We start from the raw sequence: 16,195 nt of genomic DNA, 5'->3' as shown, positions 1-16,195 counted from the left end.
TCTCCAGGGCAGGGCGCCGTTGCGGTTGGGCACATGAGCTTTGGAGTCCAGGCAAACCTGACTTGGGGTTCCCAAACCTACTGCTTCCTAGATCCAAGACCTTGGGCCAGTTACTCAACCTTTTTTGAGCCTCAAGCCTAAAAAGAGTTTGTTAAAAATTCCTGTTCACAGGGCCGTGAGGATTAATGTAATGATGTTTGTGCTTTGCACAGTGACTTGTATACAGTAAGTGCTCAATACATGGTAATATGATGATGATGATGATGATGATGATGATGATGATGATGATGAAGGTCAGGATGTTTAAGTGATAGAGCAGTCCTGTGCTATTTTTCTTGGTAGTGAAAGAGGGTATTAAAATATCTTTTTATATGTGTGTATATATGGGTGTAAGTTTCTTTAAGAACTATTCTTTAAGAACCATCTCCTGCCTCTCCCCAGACGGGCTCCCAGGAGCCTGGGTCCACGTTGCCCCAAGAACAGCAGGGGCTGGAGTAATCACTCTGCTTTGCTATTTCTCTCAAGAACTGCTGGGTAAGCTCCATGCAGGCAGGGTTGCCTGCCTTATCCACTGCTGTGTCCCCGGACAGGGGGCAGGGACTCATTCTATGTTTCTTGAGTGAAAGCTCTTGGATAAATGACCTCCGAAGTCCAAGGACAATGCCCACAACCTGTTCCGGCTGAGGCTGCATTGCTTCATTGCCTTTGGACTCATGAACCAGCACCTGCATTCCCAGCTGTAGAAGGAAACTTGGTTGAGGTGGAAATGGGGTTTAGTTCAGTTCACACTCGGAAACAAACAAAGCTGCCTCCTGGTATCCAATGGCGGAGTCCGACCTGTTCTGGGTACCCGTGGAGTTAGGACAGCTGGATGCGAAACAAGCAATCTGCTGCATAATTACTTTGTCCATGATCCTAGTAAATTAAGCCTGGAAACAAAAGAGTAAGCATAAACCCAGGCAACCAATTTGCCAAATATAAACTCATTTCTTACAGAGCTAGCAGATTCTCGTGAGGGCACAAGCCTCTGGGTATGAGAGAAAGCTCTAGACTAGATGCACGGGGCTGGCAGAGTCAGAATATCTGATCATCAGCCCAGGACTGTGGGCCCCGTGCAGCGGCAGCCCACAGGTGGAAGCAGAACCTTTTGCACGTCTACATGTATCTTTCCAGGAGGAAAGTGCAAAACGTTCATATTTCCTTTCTGTCCTACATTTCCTTTTCCTTTATGTGAGAATGTAAGCTTGACTTTTCTGTGAAGGGTTTGGCTTGGGGTGGGGGCTGGGAGGCAACATGGAATGGGGGTCTAGAAGGAGTTTGGAAAGCCAAGGGACAGCAAAGGGAAATCCACGTAGTCCAGAGAGTCGGTTTAGGAGGAGCTTTCAGAGATGCTTGATTGTCGTTATTGATTGTCAAATAACAAGTCCTCAGGATTGGAACCACGTTGTTGGGGATAAAACAGAAAAGGTACTTATTTTGTGGCCTTCTCTCCAGAAAATCTATACTATATGTACAGCAGTAGAACTCATATTCCATAAATATATACATCTAGCCCTAATTTATAAATTGGGAAATGGGGGCCAGAAAGAGTGACGTGGAGAAGGAGAGTGTGCGTGTCTAAAGGGACACAGTCCCACCAGCCACTCCCACATGTACAGGAAGAGGTGGACATGGGACAGGAGGCTAGGTTCAAGTCCTGGCTTTGCCTCCAGCTAGCTGTGACCTTGAATAAGGCATCTGACCTTTCTGGGTCTCTGTTTCCTCCTCTAGGAAGCAAGAGGGGATTTCATGCTCTCCAAGGTCCCTGCTCACCTTCTATAATTCTCCCATCTCAATTTCCTCCTGACCTTGAATCAAGGTCAGAGCTGCCAGGATGCTCTGAGGAGGCGAGAGGCTTTCGGAAGGCTTCTTGGAAAAGCTGTACTTAATGTATTCGTGCTTCCGCAACCACCCGAAGATGGAGAGACATCAAAAAAATTAAATAACTCTTTGCCTTTTATTTTAGACTTCTTAACTTAAAAAAGAAGATTTGCCTTAGGAATTTAAAAAACCCTTCCAGGAAGTTTTTGAACCTGCCCAGTGTTTCAGAACTCAGACATCTTCGGAAAGGAAGAGGTTTGGTCAACCTCATAACAGAAATGGGATAGAGATGAATGCATTGTTTCAGGGCTTGGAAGCAATAACCAAAAAAGAAAAAAGATCCAGTTACAAATGCTGAATTGATGACAATAGCCATCCATTTCTTTCCAGCCAGGCGAGACCAGTAAACACCTCCTGGTTTCAAAAGGCATGGACATTTTTATTAAGCAACGCTTGGACATGGAACTAGCTGGAGGCTGGATAGAACTGCCAGTTGCTTTTTATAATTATATTTCTTAAGAAGTGTGTGTCAACTGAAATTTTGTTTTTGTTTTTAGCTGAGGAAGATTCACCCTGAGCTAACATCTGCACCAATCTTCCTCTTTTTGGTATGTGGGTTGCCGCCACAGCACGGCCACCAATGAGTGGTGTAGGTCCATGCCCAGGAACCGAACCCAGACCGCTGAAGTGGAGCACGCTGAACTTAACCACTAGGCCATGGGGCTGGCCCTCGACTGAAGTTTTGTGAACCAGATGCTATTTTAATTGCTATCTAGAGGGAAATCTAAGTGAAAAACCCTTTAGTAAAGCAAATGATCATCACCAATTTTCCTGGTTCTGTAAATCATTGTTTTCCCAGGTCAGGACTACCTCCAGGTGCATCTAGAATCCCGGCTGATTAAATAAAGTCAGTCAGTTAATGTGGCATTTTTAGCACTGCCCCGGGGACACTCACCACCGCATCACTGTCATACAGCTCCACCACCACTAAAGGTGGGGACTCTGCCAGCTCCTTCTGGTCTCCATGCAGCACCAAGTCATTGAACAGCAGCATCTGGTTCCAGGTAGGGGAGAGGGTCTCGGAAATGATCTGGAAGGTGGGGCAGAAAGAAAAGCAAAAGATCCCGTGACTGGTGTAGGGACCTGAAATTGGCCACCCCAAGATATGTCTCTTTGGCATCAGGATTATTTGAGGCTGATTGCTTTTGATAAACTGGGACAGGGAAGGAGGCTCTGAGGAATGGAACTTGCCCTTTGTTAGGACACCTTTACATTTATAAGGTAAATCTCTATCTGTAAAAGGTGCCTCCCTCTCTGTACCAGGAAGAAGAAAGGAGATGACCTTCTCTCTAGAAACTCTTAATCAATACCAAGGCAAGGACTTAAAATCTGCATTTTATTGTGCTTCTTTGGTAACCTCCTGTAACTGACTTCCCTCCCCCTCCCAACGTTGGCACCTCCTTAAAGATTAAGCATCTTTCTTAGGGCTGGGAACTGATTGCAGCGCTCATCTGTGACCCCCCAGCCCGAGGCAACACACCTGCCACCCCGCGGCATTCATTGAGACAGCAGACCTATCTGCCGTTTCCATCAAAAGCTGTGCTGACAGAGCAGCCTCATGACTATTGTAAAAGGGATATTTCAATCACATGTGAAACACCCTGTTTGGGGGTATATAACCACTCTGTGTACCCCACTTCTTCAGTGCCCTTTCTTCCTTCGGGAAGAAAGACCCCGGGCCATGGTTCCTCATAAAGCTTTGTTTAATTTTCTCTTGCTATTCTGTCTCATGTGAATTTAATTCGTTCTCTGGCCAGATGAACCCACATTTGGGAAGAGGAAATGTCTTCCTCCCCTACACTGGGCTGTAGGGGCTCCAAGGTGCATTCATTCAACATTTACTTATGGAGGGCAAAGAGAACACATCCTCGTCATCACTGCTCACTCATTCAACATCCGAGCGATATTCTGCTATGTACTGGATGCTGGGGGATGCAGAGGTCCTGCACTGGAGGAGCTTACATAAGTTTCAAGAGCAGAGCTCCTGCAATGATTAACACCCTATTTGCATACATAATTTCAACTCAGTCCTCACAGTGGTGTTGTGATGATAAGACTAGCTAGCCTTTATTGCGTACTGACTATGTGCCAGCTGTTGCACTTTACATGCACCGTCTCATTTAAACTTCATAACAATTCTGGGCAGAGGATATAGTTATCTACTCACATTTTACAGACCAGGAAACCAAGGCTCACTTGTCCAGAGCCAGCAAGCAACAGAACTGGGATTCAATCTGAATCTTCTGGCACCCAAGCCCAGGCTGCTAACCTCAACCGCCCTCACCAAGTAGATGCTAACACTGTCTCCATTTTATGGAAGGGCAAACTGAGGATGGGGGGGCATCTAGTGATTCTTCACTTACAAGCAAATAAAATTTTGTCATTCAATACTCTAAAGTGAGGTTTGAATCTATTATTTCTTATTTCGAATTTTACTGTTTTGTGGATATTTATTTGACTGCATTGAACTGACCAGGGTCTTCAAAATAACTCTCACCATTTTGTACGACATTTTTCTTTCTACCATAGCAAACTGTGACATTGATAGTTGGCTGCACCCGTTATACAGATGGAGAAACCAAAGGACAAAGAAGGACAACAACCTGCATAATTGGTTCAGAACCATGAGTGTCTCCCTTAGAAGTGGTTCACAGCCCCCCTGCTGGGCCATGCAAGTGGTACCTTCAGAAGGGAGGGTGGAGCTGGGCTTGCATCCTCTACTTCATTGGATGTTTGGAAACATGCCAGTTTCACAGAGCTAAAGGCCGGGGTTGCTTCAGGATGGGTAGACTCTGCACCTGGGCAGAAACTGCCCCATTAATATGTGAGGCTAGTCCTGGAAAGAGGCCACTGTTATATTTCCTTCTCTCCCAGGCAGCGTAGACACATGAGCGATTTCACAGGTTAACAGACAACACAGTGGATGCTGGTAGCTGCCCCCTCACCGCTGACTGTTCACTCCAGGGGATCTGAGACAGATTTGGCCTGGACTAACTGCTTAGGCTCCAGACCCCAAATAAACTGTCAGCTCAGAGTTTTATACCAAGAGCCGTCACTAGTCACAGCATTAAATCATTTTCACTGTGGTCACGAAAGAACGTTTTATTGCTCTTCTTTATGTGAATCATAAAAAATATTGTGCTTTTCACAATTTCTTTCCTTTCCTGCTTTTTGGGGTTTTTGTTTTTTTTTTTTGAGGAAGATTACCCTTGAGCTAACATCTGCTGCCAATCCTCCTCTTTTTGCTGAGGAAGACTGGCCCTGAGCTAACATCTGTGCCCATCTTCCTCTACCTTATATGTGGGACACCTGCCACAGCGTGGTTTGATAAGCAGTGGGTAGGTCCACGCCCAGAATCCGAACCAGCAAACCCCGGGCCGCCAAAGTGGAATATGCGAGCTTAACCGCTGCACCACCAGGCTGGCCCTGCTTTTAGAGTATTTTATGCCTCAGACACAGTGAGGTTTTTGACATAACATTTCAGAGAAAATCTTAACTTTTTAAACAAGAAAAGAACGGTTTCAACCAACCTATGAAGGGGAGTTATGGAGCTGCAGTGCCAAGTTACCCTGCGTTGATGACCGACATCGCAAAGAACCAGGTGTTCTTCCGTTGCTTTTAAAATAGAAATGTGATCTCTTTTGTAGCATGCACCCAACAGTGTGGCACCAAAGCAATTTTTGATGCTCACGGCATCTTTCCTATAGAGATATTTTAATGGCTTCCTTGGCACTGTGGGCCGTAAGTGCCACTTGATGAGATTCCAGAGGCCAGCATTCATTCATTCATTCATTCATTCATTCATTCAACACATGTTTATTCAGGACCCACAATGTCCCAGGCATGGCATTAGGCACTAACACAGCATCCTGTGAGCTTTTAATAAATGAGCAGGTGCTCAACAGTTACTTGCATGAATGAATGAGTGGGTATTGGCCTGTCCTCAGAGTTGTTCCCAAGAGTAAAAGGACCGTGCAGCCACCTTGAAGAGGTATTAAAACGTTCACCCAAACAAAAATACATTCTACTACTTTTCTACAAAGGTGCCCACACTAGCCTCATTTTTTCAGGGCTTCCTTAAGGAGTTATGCATTATAATCATGTTAAATGGCATTGCTTGGAGTCTCTAGTAACACTTAGCTGCCATTTTGAAGAAGGAGTGAGATTCCATGGTTGGGACATGGCTTTAGAATCAGAAACCCCTAGAATGGAACCCTAGTTTCATCCCCTGCCTTATGTCTAACTTGGGCAGATGATTTAACCTCTCTGAACCATAGTTTTACTCATTTCAATGGGGTTAGCACCTACCTTGTAGAATTGTTATGACCATTTTCTGAGATAAAGCATATTAAGTGTCTGGCACACAGCTGCTGCTTAATAAGTGCTTGTAGCGCCTCCCCTCCGCCCCCAACTCCACTCCACCCTGTGCACACTTTTTTACAAACAAGTAAACATTTACTGAAACCTACCATGTGCCAGTCTTGGTGCACTGGGGTACTTGTGTCTAACAGGAGACCGTCCATGTTCTCAGGACTCAGCATCAACATGACTGTGTGAAATCTCAGTTCCACATTCTCCATCCTTTAACAGCCTCCCCTTCTCCTCTAAGGCTCCCTCTGTGCCACTTAGTCCCTCTCCCATTCTATTGCCAAAGCCTTTCTCTTTGGGAGCTGTCTACCTTTTCCTTTATCCTTCCATTGCCAAAGGATCTCTAAGTCCCGCATCCTCAGTGATGTCTGGAACAACTGGGTTCTCCTTCTGAAATATTTCAGGCCATTAAGTCACTTTATAGGGGATTGGTTTGCAGGACAAGCCCTGCAGAGACTGCTCCCCCTGAGCTCCATGCGGTCAGTTCAGATGAGCGCTACCAGATGACCGGCAGAGCTCACCTATGACTGCAGGGGTTCCCAGGCTCAGCTTCCCCATCATGAAGAGTGTGAGAGGGGGGCATGTCACACACAGACCAGTCCCTCTGAGGCAGCACAACACTGAAACGGGAGAGGGAAACTGCAACACTTTCTTACCAAAATGGAAGCAGGGTAGTAGTTAAGCCAGGTGACTTTGGAATTGGACCAACCTGGGTATCCAACTTGGCTCCACCATCTTCTGCTTAAATCATCTCTAGGCCTGACCCTTCTCATCTGCAGAATGGGGACGCTAACAGCATCCACCCTTGGACTGCAGTGAGATGTAGCAAACAATGCATACTCAGTGCTTAGCATCATGCCTGGCACGTGGGGAGCTTTTAATAAATGACAGCTACTATTATTAACAAGAATTAGGTGCTTGGTTCAAAAGTATGGAGGCAAAGTCTAGGGCTCAACAGAGCCTGTTGTGCCTTTCAAATGATTCTTTGATAAACAACGTCACCTCTTCCTTTGAGATATGGGTCTAAATCAAATGAAGATACTGTATGGAGATACAAAATAGAAGGATAATCACATGGCAGCCCAGTGAGCTCGCTCAGCCCCCCGGCACACCCAGGGCCCTGAGATCACCTCTAAGGGCTGGAATTCCACAGCTGTGGCAGGCGGGGGAGGACCCCAGGGGTCCACCCTCCAGAATGCCCCTTGCTTCTGGTGGCCAGCCTCAGTGACAGTAATAACAAGCAGTCACATAGAAGCTGTTCTAAGCAAGGTGCTGTCCTGGGTGTTTTACCCTCTGGAGATATATGCAATACCATCATCCCTGTTTTACAGATGAAGAAATTGAGGACAAAGAGGGTTTTGCTGAGCATCACACAGCCAATAAACGGAGGAGCTTGGATTTGAACCTGGGCAATACAGCTCCAGAGTCCACCCTCCTAATCACCAAGCTAGGTTCTACCTCTCAAAGCAGGAAGGAGAAAGAAGCCTCGAGTCTTCTTGTTTTCATGCTCATTTACTAAGTGAGGATGGAGTCACTTTCCTTCTGAGATCTCGTTCAACTTCCCTCCTAGACAGAGATAATCCATCTGAGCCCTCCACGTGCCTCTGGGAGGCCCATCACTATGGGGTCTATCACAGCATAGCTAACTGTCTGTCCAGACGACAGCCTACCTCCACACCCAGATCATACGTGATGCAGGGGCAGGGGCTGGTCCCCACCTCCCCCTGTTCCCTGGAACCCAGCAGGTGCTGGAGAGATGGACCAGATACTGGTTCACATTATCATCTTGGTCTACATGTCACAAATCAAAACGTAATCTCCCAGGTCACGGGCGTCACTTTGGAGAGAAATGTCAGCCCTCATCACATGAGCCAATGTATTGGCCACGATTCATCGATCACCCTATACATTTAACTTTTCACTTCTTCACAACAGCCCTATCTTAAGATGACAGACTGAGGTTTAGTGAGTAAATGCAGCTAGAAAGTGGATGAGCTAGAACGGAACCTCAGGTTTCTTTGTGTCCTCTTTGTCTGAACTCTCAGAGACAGGCAAATCCTCTCCTGAGCTTCCCTCTCGGAACAGCGAATCCTCAGAGAACAGCGTAAATCCTTAGAGAACACGATCTAATGAGAACGGCAGCCTCAGGGACTTTTGCTAATTAGGAGCCCTTTTCACATTTCAGCACTCAGGGTGCAGGAAAGGGAGAAAGCACAGAGGAAACGGGTATAGCTCCGTCTCCATTAATCCCACAACATCTATTAGGAATAGTATTTTCCAGTGGGAGACACTGAATTACAGAGGTGTTGAAAGTGTGCAAAGTCCCCCAGCTGTGACAGTGCAAAGTCTAGGACTTTCTGACCACAAAGCTGGAAAACTTTCCTCCCCACGAAGCCCCCTCAGTAAAGATGGCATCCTCAGCCTCATGCGGGCTGTCTGTGTGCTGTTGTGTCGTTCATTCCTTCCCCATTGAACACGGCCCTGTGCCCAGCACTGCCGCAGGCGTTCTAGGAGCCAGGTTCTGCTTTTCCTCCTCATCTCTCTTTCCCTCCCACTCTTCTTGATCTCGGGTGCTTGCTCTCTTGGCTTCAGGACAATGGATCACAGTGGAACAACAGACCTTCCCCGTGTCGGTCCTTCCTTGCACACGTGCTTTTGAGTCTGAAACACCTACACACCCAGAGACAGCTATTTGCAACAAGCCCCTATTCTTTCCTTCTGGGCTGTGCTGAGGATCAGCTGTGAGCTGCAGGAAGATGGCGGATGGGCTTCCCCGGTTACCTTCGTGGTCTGGCAGTGGGAAAGGAACGTGACCTTGGCAAAGGGGTCTGAAAGTCCGTTGCTGTCAGCCGCGATGAGGCCCCGGGCTTGGTACATGTGCGCTCTCAGCTGGAAGACGTGCCGGTCTGTGGATGGATATGGAGAGGGACAGGCGTTAGCGGGCTGTTCCAGAACAGTGTGTGAATGGGTGTCTGTGGGCGATGTGCGTCTGCAGGCGTATCCAGAGACAGACAAGGAAAGCATGGCACCGCCACCTCCGAGCCTGAGATGGCAGCGGGGGAGAAGGCGGAGAGGTCACATTGATGGGAGTTTCGGGGCCAGGCAGTCTCCTTGTGCTTTCACCACATTGTGGATTTTTAATCTTCCTAACAACCCTGTGAAACAGACATAATTATCTCCATTTTCTAGACGAGGGAAATGGCTCACAAAAAGGCTAAAATACTTTTCCAAGTTTGCAGAGCTAACCAATGCCAGAGCCTGGATTTCATTTCTGTCAGGTGCCAAAATCACCTTCTCTTTCTAAAATACCACATTTAACTTCCTAGTAATTCTCTGTTTCTGCTGGCATGAGTGTGTGTGTGTTCATGGGTGAAAGGGGCTGCTCCACAAATAGTTTTTGCTTCAATAAATTCAATAGAAGCTTGAATCATTTATGCATCCATACATCCATTCAGCCAGCCAATGTCATTTTGAGCTCCAGCTGTGTACCAGATACAGTTCTGGTCTCTAAGGATTCTGAAGTAGCTGAGACAGCCCCCTGCCTTGGGGAGGGCCAGGGAGAGGGCAGAAGATAAGACAAGCATCTTAATCACAGAGCTAAGTGTCCTGTGAGAGATACAGGCAGAGGAGATGGGGAGTTGAAGGCAAGAGCGAGCACATCTGTTTGATGGGCTGGGACGCAGAGAGAGGGCCGCTGGTGGAGGCAGACCAGGATTCAGTGGGGGAATCCCAAGACAGAGCTGAGTTAATCATATTCCTTTATTCGTTGGCTCATGGGACTTTATGAACAAGGCCCCTCTTGTTTGTCCTATTGACTTGTTCCCCGTTACCCCTTTACTCATCCCCATTCCTTGTCTCTCCCAAAGGTGACTATTGTACCATGTTTAGTGTATCCGTGTTTTTGTGTTGACATGGGACTGGGATACAGGAACTCTTGCACACCAACTTGACTAGCTCTACTCAGTTCAATTAAGGGTACAAATACCCTGTGCCCCGCCGCAATGCCACTCATAGGCTTATAGCACCCAGGTCCATATGAGGACTCATACAAGTTCCTAACCCTCTCTGTGCCTTTGTTTCCTCATCTGTAAAATGGAGGTAATAATAGTTCCTCGTAGGGGATTGTAGGGGATTGAAGGACTAAGACGGGTGCCTGATACATGGGAAGAACTTTAAAAGTGGTGTGAAGATGCTGGTGTGGCTGTCACTATTGCTCATTACAATGTGGCCTGTAATGGTGGACAGCTGGGGGCAACCTGGGTGTCCCTCAGGGAGTGGACAGGAAGAACATTAGGGAACTTGGTATAGCAGTTAGAAGCAATGGATTAGAGGTATACAGAGCAAAATAGGTGGCTCTCAACAATACAGAGCTTAATAGAAAAGGACAAAACAGCATGAGATACATAACAATACTACTTATGTAAAACGAAAATACGTGCGCACAAAAGGAAAATTCACATTCGCCAAAGCACGTTCAAATAAAAAGGGGCAGACTCTAGGGGAGGTGGTACTGCCCTTTGAGCAGAGCCCTAAAGGGTGGCAGCATTTGACAAGCAGCAATGGGGTGAGCAGGGCTGTGGAGAGCTCTCCAAGTGGCTGGAGCGGGGTAAGTAAAGATGAGGACAAAAATGCCAGGCCACGTAGGGGACAGGATGAGTCTAGTTTGGCCAAAGTATGAGGTCCCAGAAAGTTGTGGTCACATTGCCGTGGGTCTTTGAGGCCTGAATTGAACAGGTAATGGGGACCTCTTGAAGGTCTGTGCCCAGGAGCCGATGATATTCGAGCAAAGCTTCAGGGGAATGAAACTGTGAGTCAAGCATGCAACAGACAGAAGAGATGCTGCAGGAGGATCAAGAAGAAGACCACACTGTCCATCCAGGTGGGAAGTTTTAGGGCCAGATCCCATGCAGTGGTGGAAGAAATTGAAATGAGGAGGGGAAGAGAGAGACATTGCGGCCGTGGGTGCTACAGGACTTGGCTCCTGACCGGCAGGGCGAGCAGGGGCAGTGAAGGAAGCGGGTGCCAAAGATAGCTCCTTACTTGACTGTCTGTCATCATGCCTGCACATGTTTCCATCCTTCTACCCCGTGCCACTGTCTGCCTACATGGGGACCAATGTGGAGCCTGAGAATGCAGCAACCACAACAGTTCCCATTCTGAGCCTGCAAAGGATTTAAAAACTTGAAATCTGCACACTCCTGAATTAAGTCCAGCTGCTTCAAGCACAAAGTGCTTAAAGCTCTGATCAAGTAGGGGAGCCAGAGAAGTGATTCTTCAGCCTCAATTCCAAGTCCTCCCCCATCCTCACCTCCACGTACACCAAAAACACCCTGAAGTGGACAGACTGGGACTTGCTGACAAGAGAGAGCCTTAATATGGCGACCACAAACAATGGACTGTTCAGTAGAAGGTTTAGGAATTTCTTGACGGAGTCTATGTCTAGAGAGAGCCCACATGTTCCTTAACATGCGGTTTAGTTTGGGAAATTCCGCAGCTGGGAGTGAACTTGGGCATGGCTCATCCCCTGAGAACCAGCTGCCCCTGAATTGACCAATCCCAGAATTTTAGCAGAGGTCCCAATTGCAGACACACAGGCGGTATGCTGCACAACTCCAGGGGGCGCTATTTACTTAGTCTAAATTTTTGATTTTCTGAAACCTAGAGTCTTACCAGCTCTGTTCCTTAGACTAATCAAGTCAGCTTCCTCTTTACTCTCACACTTTCGTGGCCGGTCATTTGTGGTAAGGCTCACTTTGCACTTGTGGTTATTAGAGACATGTCTAGTTGCCCCCACTTGAGGGCCGGATCACCTCTCACTCAACTCCACATCCCCCGCTAGTCTTCCCACTGTACCTGCCATATGTAGGTGCAAAATAATTATTGGTTGAATGGAGATTTTCTGAAGCACAAAATGACTGAAGAAGCAAAATTCTCCAGTAGGTGTGGAAGGCAGCCAAAGCCATCAGTGTCAGCGCACAGCGGAGGAAGTTTATTAGGTCACTGCATGAAAACAACATGCTGCAGAGGATCAGAGAGCTTTGGAAAGAGTCTTTGCTCTCCTCTGAATTGTTAGTAGCTGGGACAGCAAATACATCCGTGGACCTTAGGTCTCTAGAGACAGTGTCTACAGAAATACAAAGATAACTTGATGTGGGTATTTTTCATCCAAAGATGAAACTCTCTAAAGACAGGATGGAAAGCAGTGGAGATAAAGCAGGGTCTGGAGATGGTTTGCTCCATCATTTACTAACTGTGTGATCTTGGGCAGTTTCTAAGCATCTCTGATACATCCTTTCTCCATCTATAAAATGAAGAAGCCACCCAGGTTGATGTGAGAAATAAATCTTATGTATAGAATATAGGGCACAATGCTCGGCACATGGGGGGCTATGCATTTTCTAAAAAGACAAGGCTGAGCTTTCCTTGCTCTTATGCATTGACCTTGGGCATATCAACCATGAGCTGCGCCATTGGATAAACATCTCTAGAACCTTGTTTTTTCTAACCATTGAGCCAGTTAGATTCCACGGGCAGTCAAGGTCAACCAACATCCCAGGAGCCTTGTGCAACACAGGAAACCTGGGTGTGTAAGCAGTTATTCAGTGTTTCCAATACACTCAATTCAAAACTCAACTTCAGACAAAGTAAAGGTAATCTGCAGTCTACTCTGTCTGAATTCAGCAGCAGGAGATCCTGCAAATTGAAGCCACTTGGAAACAGAAAGCAAAATGCAACTGTAACGCATTACTACATATAATAAAAATCAGAATTATATGAAAATATAAACACGATGGCCCTCATCGAAAACATCTACATAGGAGAAAGGATTACATAAAGTATGTTGAATTTCTAAAAGCAGCCAGGTCAAGAAGCAAGCTAGAGAAACATGAGTGACCTCAATGCTACCAGTTTCCTTTGGGTCATTACCAGGAAAGGTAACTGCCTGCTGTTTATGGGTCAAAACCCCAAAAGCCATGTAAAAGGAAAACCTGCTTTAATTTCAGAGGTCATTTCAGCACAAGAACTTACTGATGTTTCTTTAAAAGACATCTTTTGCTAAAAATGCAAACTTAACCTACATAGTCTGCCTACAAAGAAACTCAAATTGTTCTCTTTCCATTAACAGAAAAATACGAATTTTTATTCCAGGTGTGTTTAATGACTTCACTTTATTCTTTTTAGATAGGACATCGGAAGATAAGGAAGAAAATTTAGAAACTATATTCAAAGAAAGCAAATAAGTTGATCCTAAAATGATGTGCAAACAATTCACACATGTCACCCTCCTCACTGTTTTCTCAGAAGCCAATGACCCTCTTTGCCCAGTGGGCATCATACCTTGGTAGAGCAGGTTGGCTGGGGGTTGATTGGCACCAGCCACTTTGGAGGACATTTCTGCTTCGTAGCCTGCTGGCAAGTTGTCCAAAATGGCACTTGAGTGTTTGGTGGAGCCCAGCCAGAGGTATACATCGACTTTTGCTTGCACTGACCAACCAGCCGGCCGTTTTCCAGGAAGCTGGGGAAGGGTTACAAGGAAGACCACCTCATTAGTAGGAGTGATTATGGGCCTCACTCTTTGAGACAAGAGGTCCTTCCTGGGGACACACCTGGGAGTGTGTTCAGAGAGTGGTTCTCAGGAGCTTACCTTATACTAAAATGAGAGCAATGACGCCAGTTGCCACGATGCACAATTCCAGAGGCAGATCCAGGGTTAGTGGGGCCTGAATCTTAAACAGGCACTGTGCTAAGCACTTCTGAGCCCTGGATCATTTAACCCTAACAGGTAGGTATGGTTATGGGCCCTGTTTTATAGATGAGGAAACTCAGGCTCAGAGAGGTTAAATAAGTTCCCTATGATCATTCAGCTTTTAAGTGACGGAGTCAGGACTTGAACTCAGGAGAGATGATTCTCAGTCTAGACTTGGGACTCTGAACCCCCACAGCTTGCCTCTTCCCGCACTGAGTTGAAATCTCCCTTCCCAGAACTTCCAACTGCCTGGAGTTCCAGCCACAGCCTCTACCTCATTGCTTCACTCAGAAGAATTCAAATGCTTCTTCCACAGGTCGGGCCCTCAGGAGCTTGAAGGAACCTACGTGCCCTGCCATGTTCTTTCTTCCTAACTAAACATCTCTAGCTCCCTCACCCATTCCTCATGCAGCGTGTTGCAAATTCCCTTACTACCCTGCATTCTCTCCTTTAATGTACTTGGATTTGTATCGAGGTTTTTGCTTGTTCGAATTTGTGTGTTTACGTGTATTAGTGTGTGTGGTGTATGTGCACATGCATATGTATGTGTGTGGGTGCACGTGTTCTCAAGGTGTTAAGGACACAACTCAGTGCAGCGTGGTTCCTTTATTTCTCCACCACCAGAATTAAGGGAACTCTTGCTCCCATCCAAGGAGTCCCAGGGCCCAGACTTGGCTGCGTTCAGGGTTGCTAGCAAGGCCTTCATTCTGAGAGTGGCTACCTCTCCAGATTTTGTTGACTCTTTTAAGTGCCTCTTCTTAGCGTTTCTTAGCATTTCTTACCAGTATTTTCCCCTCTCTTCTGCACCACCTCTTTTCCAGAGAGAATCACAAAATCCTACTGCAAGAGGCTACAGCTTGCTCTGACAATTTCCAAGGCACCCACGGAGAGCCCCTGAACCAAAATTAAGCACAGCTGTTCACCTTTCCATCTTGCGTTGTGGGTTCGCTAAATGGATTTTGAGCAACTCAATTCAGCAGCTACAACAAGTGTCGCTAGGCCTTGCTGAGGGGGTGGGGCCAGGAGGGCTTCACAAGGACCAAGTCACAGACCCAGCCCCGCATCCAAGAGCTCACGTCTAGACGAGGAAGCTGACTTGCATTCACTTACTCGCATGCAAAGTCAAGCGGAAGAGAGAAAATGCTGAGGGGGAAGAGAAGTAACAGCAGGTATTTCCATCTTTTCTTGAAGATTCAAATATTTAGCTGGGCTTTGATCGGTACTCTGGAGTTGGACCAGCAGAGAAGGCATCCCAGGAACAGGGCAGTGTGTGGACAAAGATACAGGGGCAGCAAGAGTGGTTAAATGGGTTAACGTTTACTGAGTGCTTACTCTGTGCCAGCAACGGATGTGCTAAGAGCTTTCAGAAAAGAAAGAGCTGGGGCAGAGACTGACGCCGAGGGGGCTGAAGAATCCTGCCGTTCTGTGGAGGAGTCTGGATTGTATTCTTTGGGGAGTGGAATGCCATTACTTATTCAGCATTAAAAAGAAAAAGTTCATTTTATTGTTGGTAAAAACAACCACTCTGCAACTCAGAATTTTTAAAACTATGGCAAGACAAATAATCCTCAATTCATCACTTCTATAATGATAATAATAAGAGCTAAAATGCATTTAGCACTTGTTCCATAAAACAAACGTTTGTTGAAAGCCTAAGTTATTTTGTTGTAATAAAAGCAATCCCTCTGCCATTTGTAGACATCACCAGGACACCAATTCACAAAGGCCGGGATTTTTATGTCTGTTCACAGTGATGCCCCCAATACCTAAAAAAGCCCTTGGCACCCAGGAAGAACTCGGTAAATACTTGTCAAATTATGTATTTATTTTTCTAATAATAATATTTTACACATGGTGAGCACTGCATTGTCCCAGGCTCTGCCCTCATGTTCCTCCCTCACACAGAATGTCCTGTTGCTTGCATACTATTAACAACGGGGCCTGCCCTGTGGCTGAGGAGTTAAGTTCGTGAACTCCACTTCAGCAGCCCGGGGTTCGCCAGTTCAGATCCTGGGCATGGACCTACGCACCGCTCATCAAGCCATGCTGTGGTGGCAGCCCATGTAGAAGAACTAGAATGACCTACAACTAGGATATACAACTATGTACTGGGGCTTTGGGGAGAAAAAAATAAAAAGAGGAAGATTGGCAACAGATGTT

General features: G+C 46.5%; 1 protein-coding gene across 7 annotated transcripts in view; it reads right to left on the bottom strand.

Annotated features, from left to right (window-relative positions):
- Window positions 1-16,195, bottom strand: part of FER1L6 (fer-1 like family member 6) — a 214,977-nt gene that overhangs the window by 50,582 nt on the left and 148,200 nt on the right. For all 7 annotated transcript variants that reach the window (XM_070632002.1, XM_070632004.1, XM_070632005.1 and 4 more), the window contains 3 exons: window positions 13,627-13,804; window positions 9,070-9,194; window positions 2,816-2,950 (listed from right to left, as the gene is read on the bottom strand). In XM_070632002.1, the coding sequence (XP_070488103.1) occupies window positions 2,816-2,950; window positions 9,070-9,194; window positions 13,627-13,804 (438 nt within the window). The remainder of the gene's footprint in view (window positions 1-2,815; window positions 2,951-9,069; window positions 9,195-13,626; window positions 13,805-16,195) is intronic.

The sequence above is a fragment of the Equus przewalskii genome, chromosome 8 (assembly GCF_037783145.1).
Source record: "Equus przewalskii isolate Varuska chromosome 8, EquPr2, whole genome shotgun sequence".
NCBI classification, from domain to species: Eukaryota; Metazoa; Chordata; class Mammalia; order Perissodactyla; family Equidae; genus Equus; species Equus przewalskii.
This window is presented reverse-complemented; position numbering and strand designations above follow the sequence as displayed.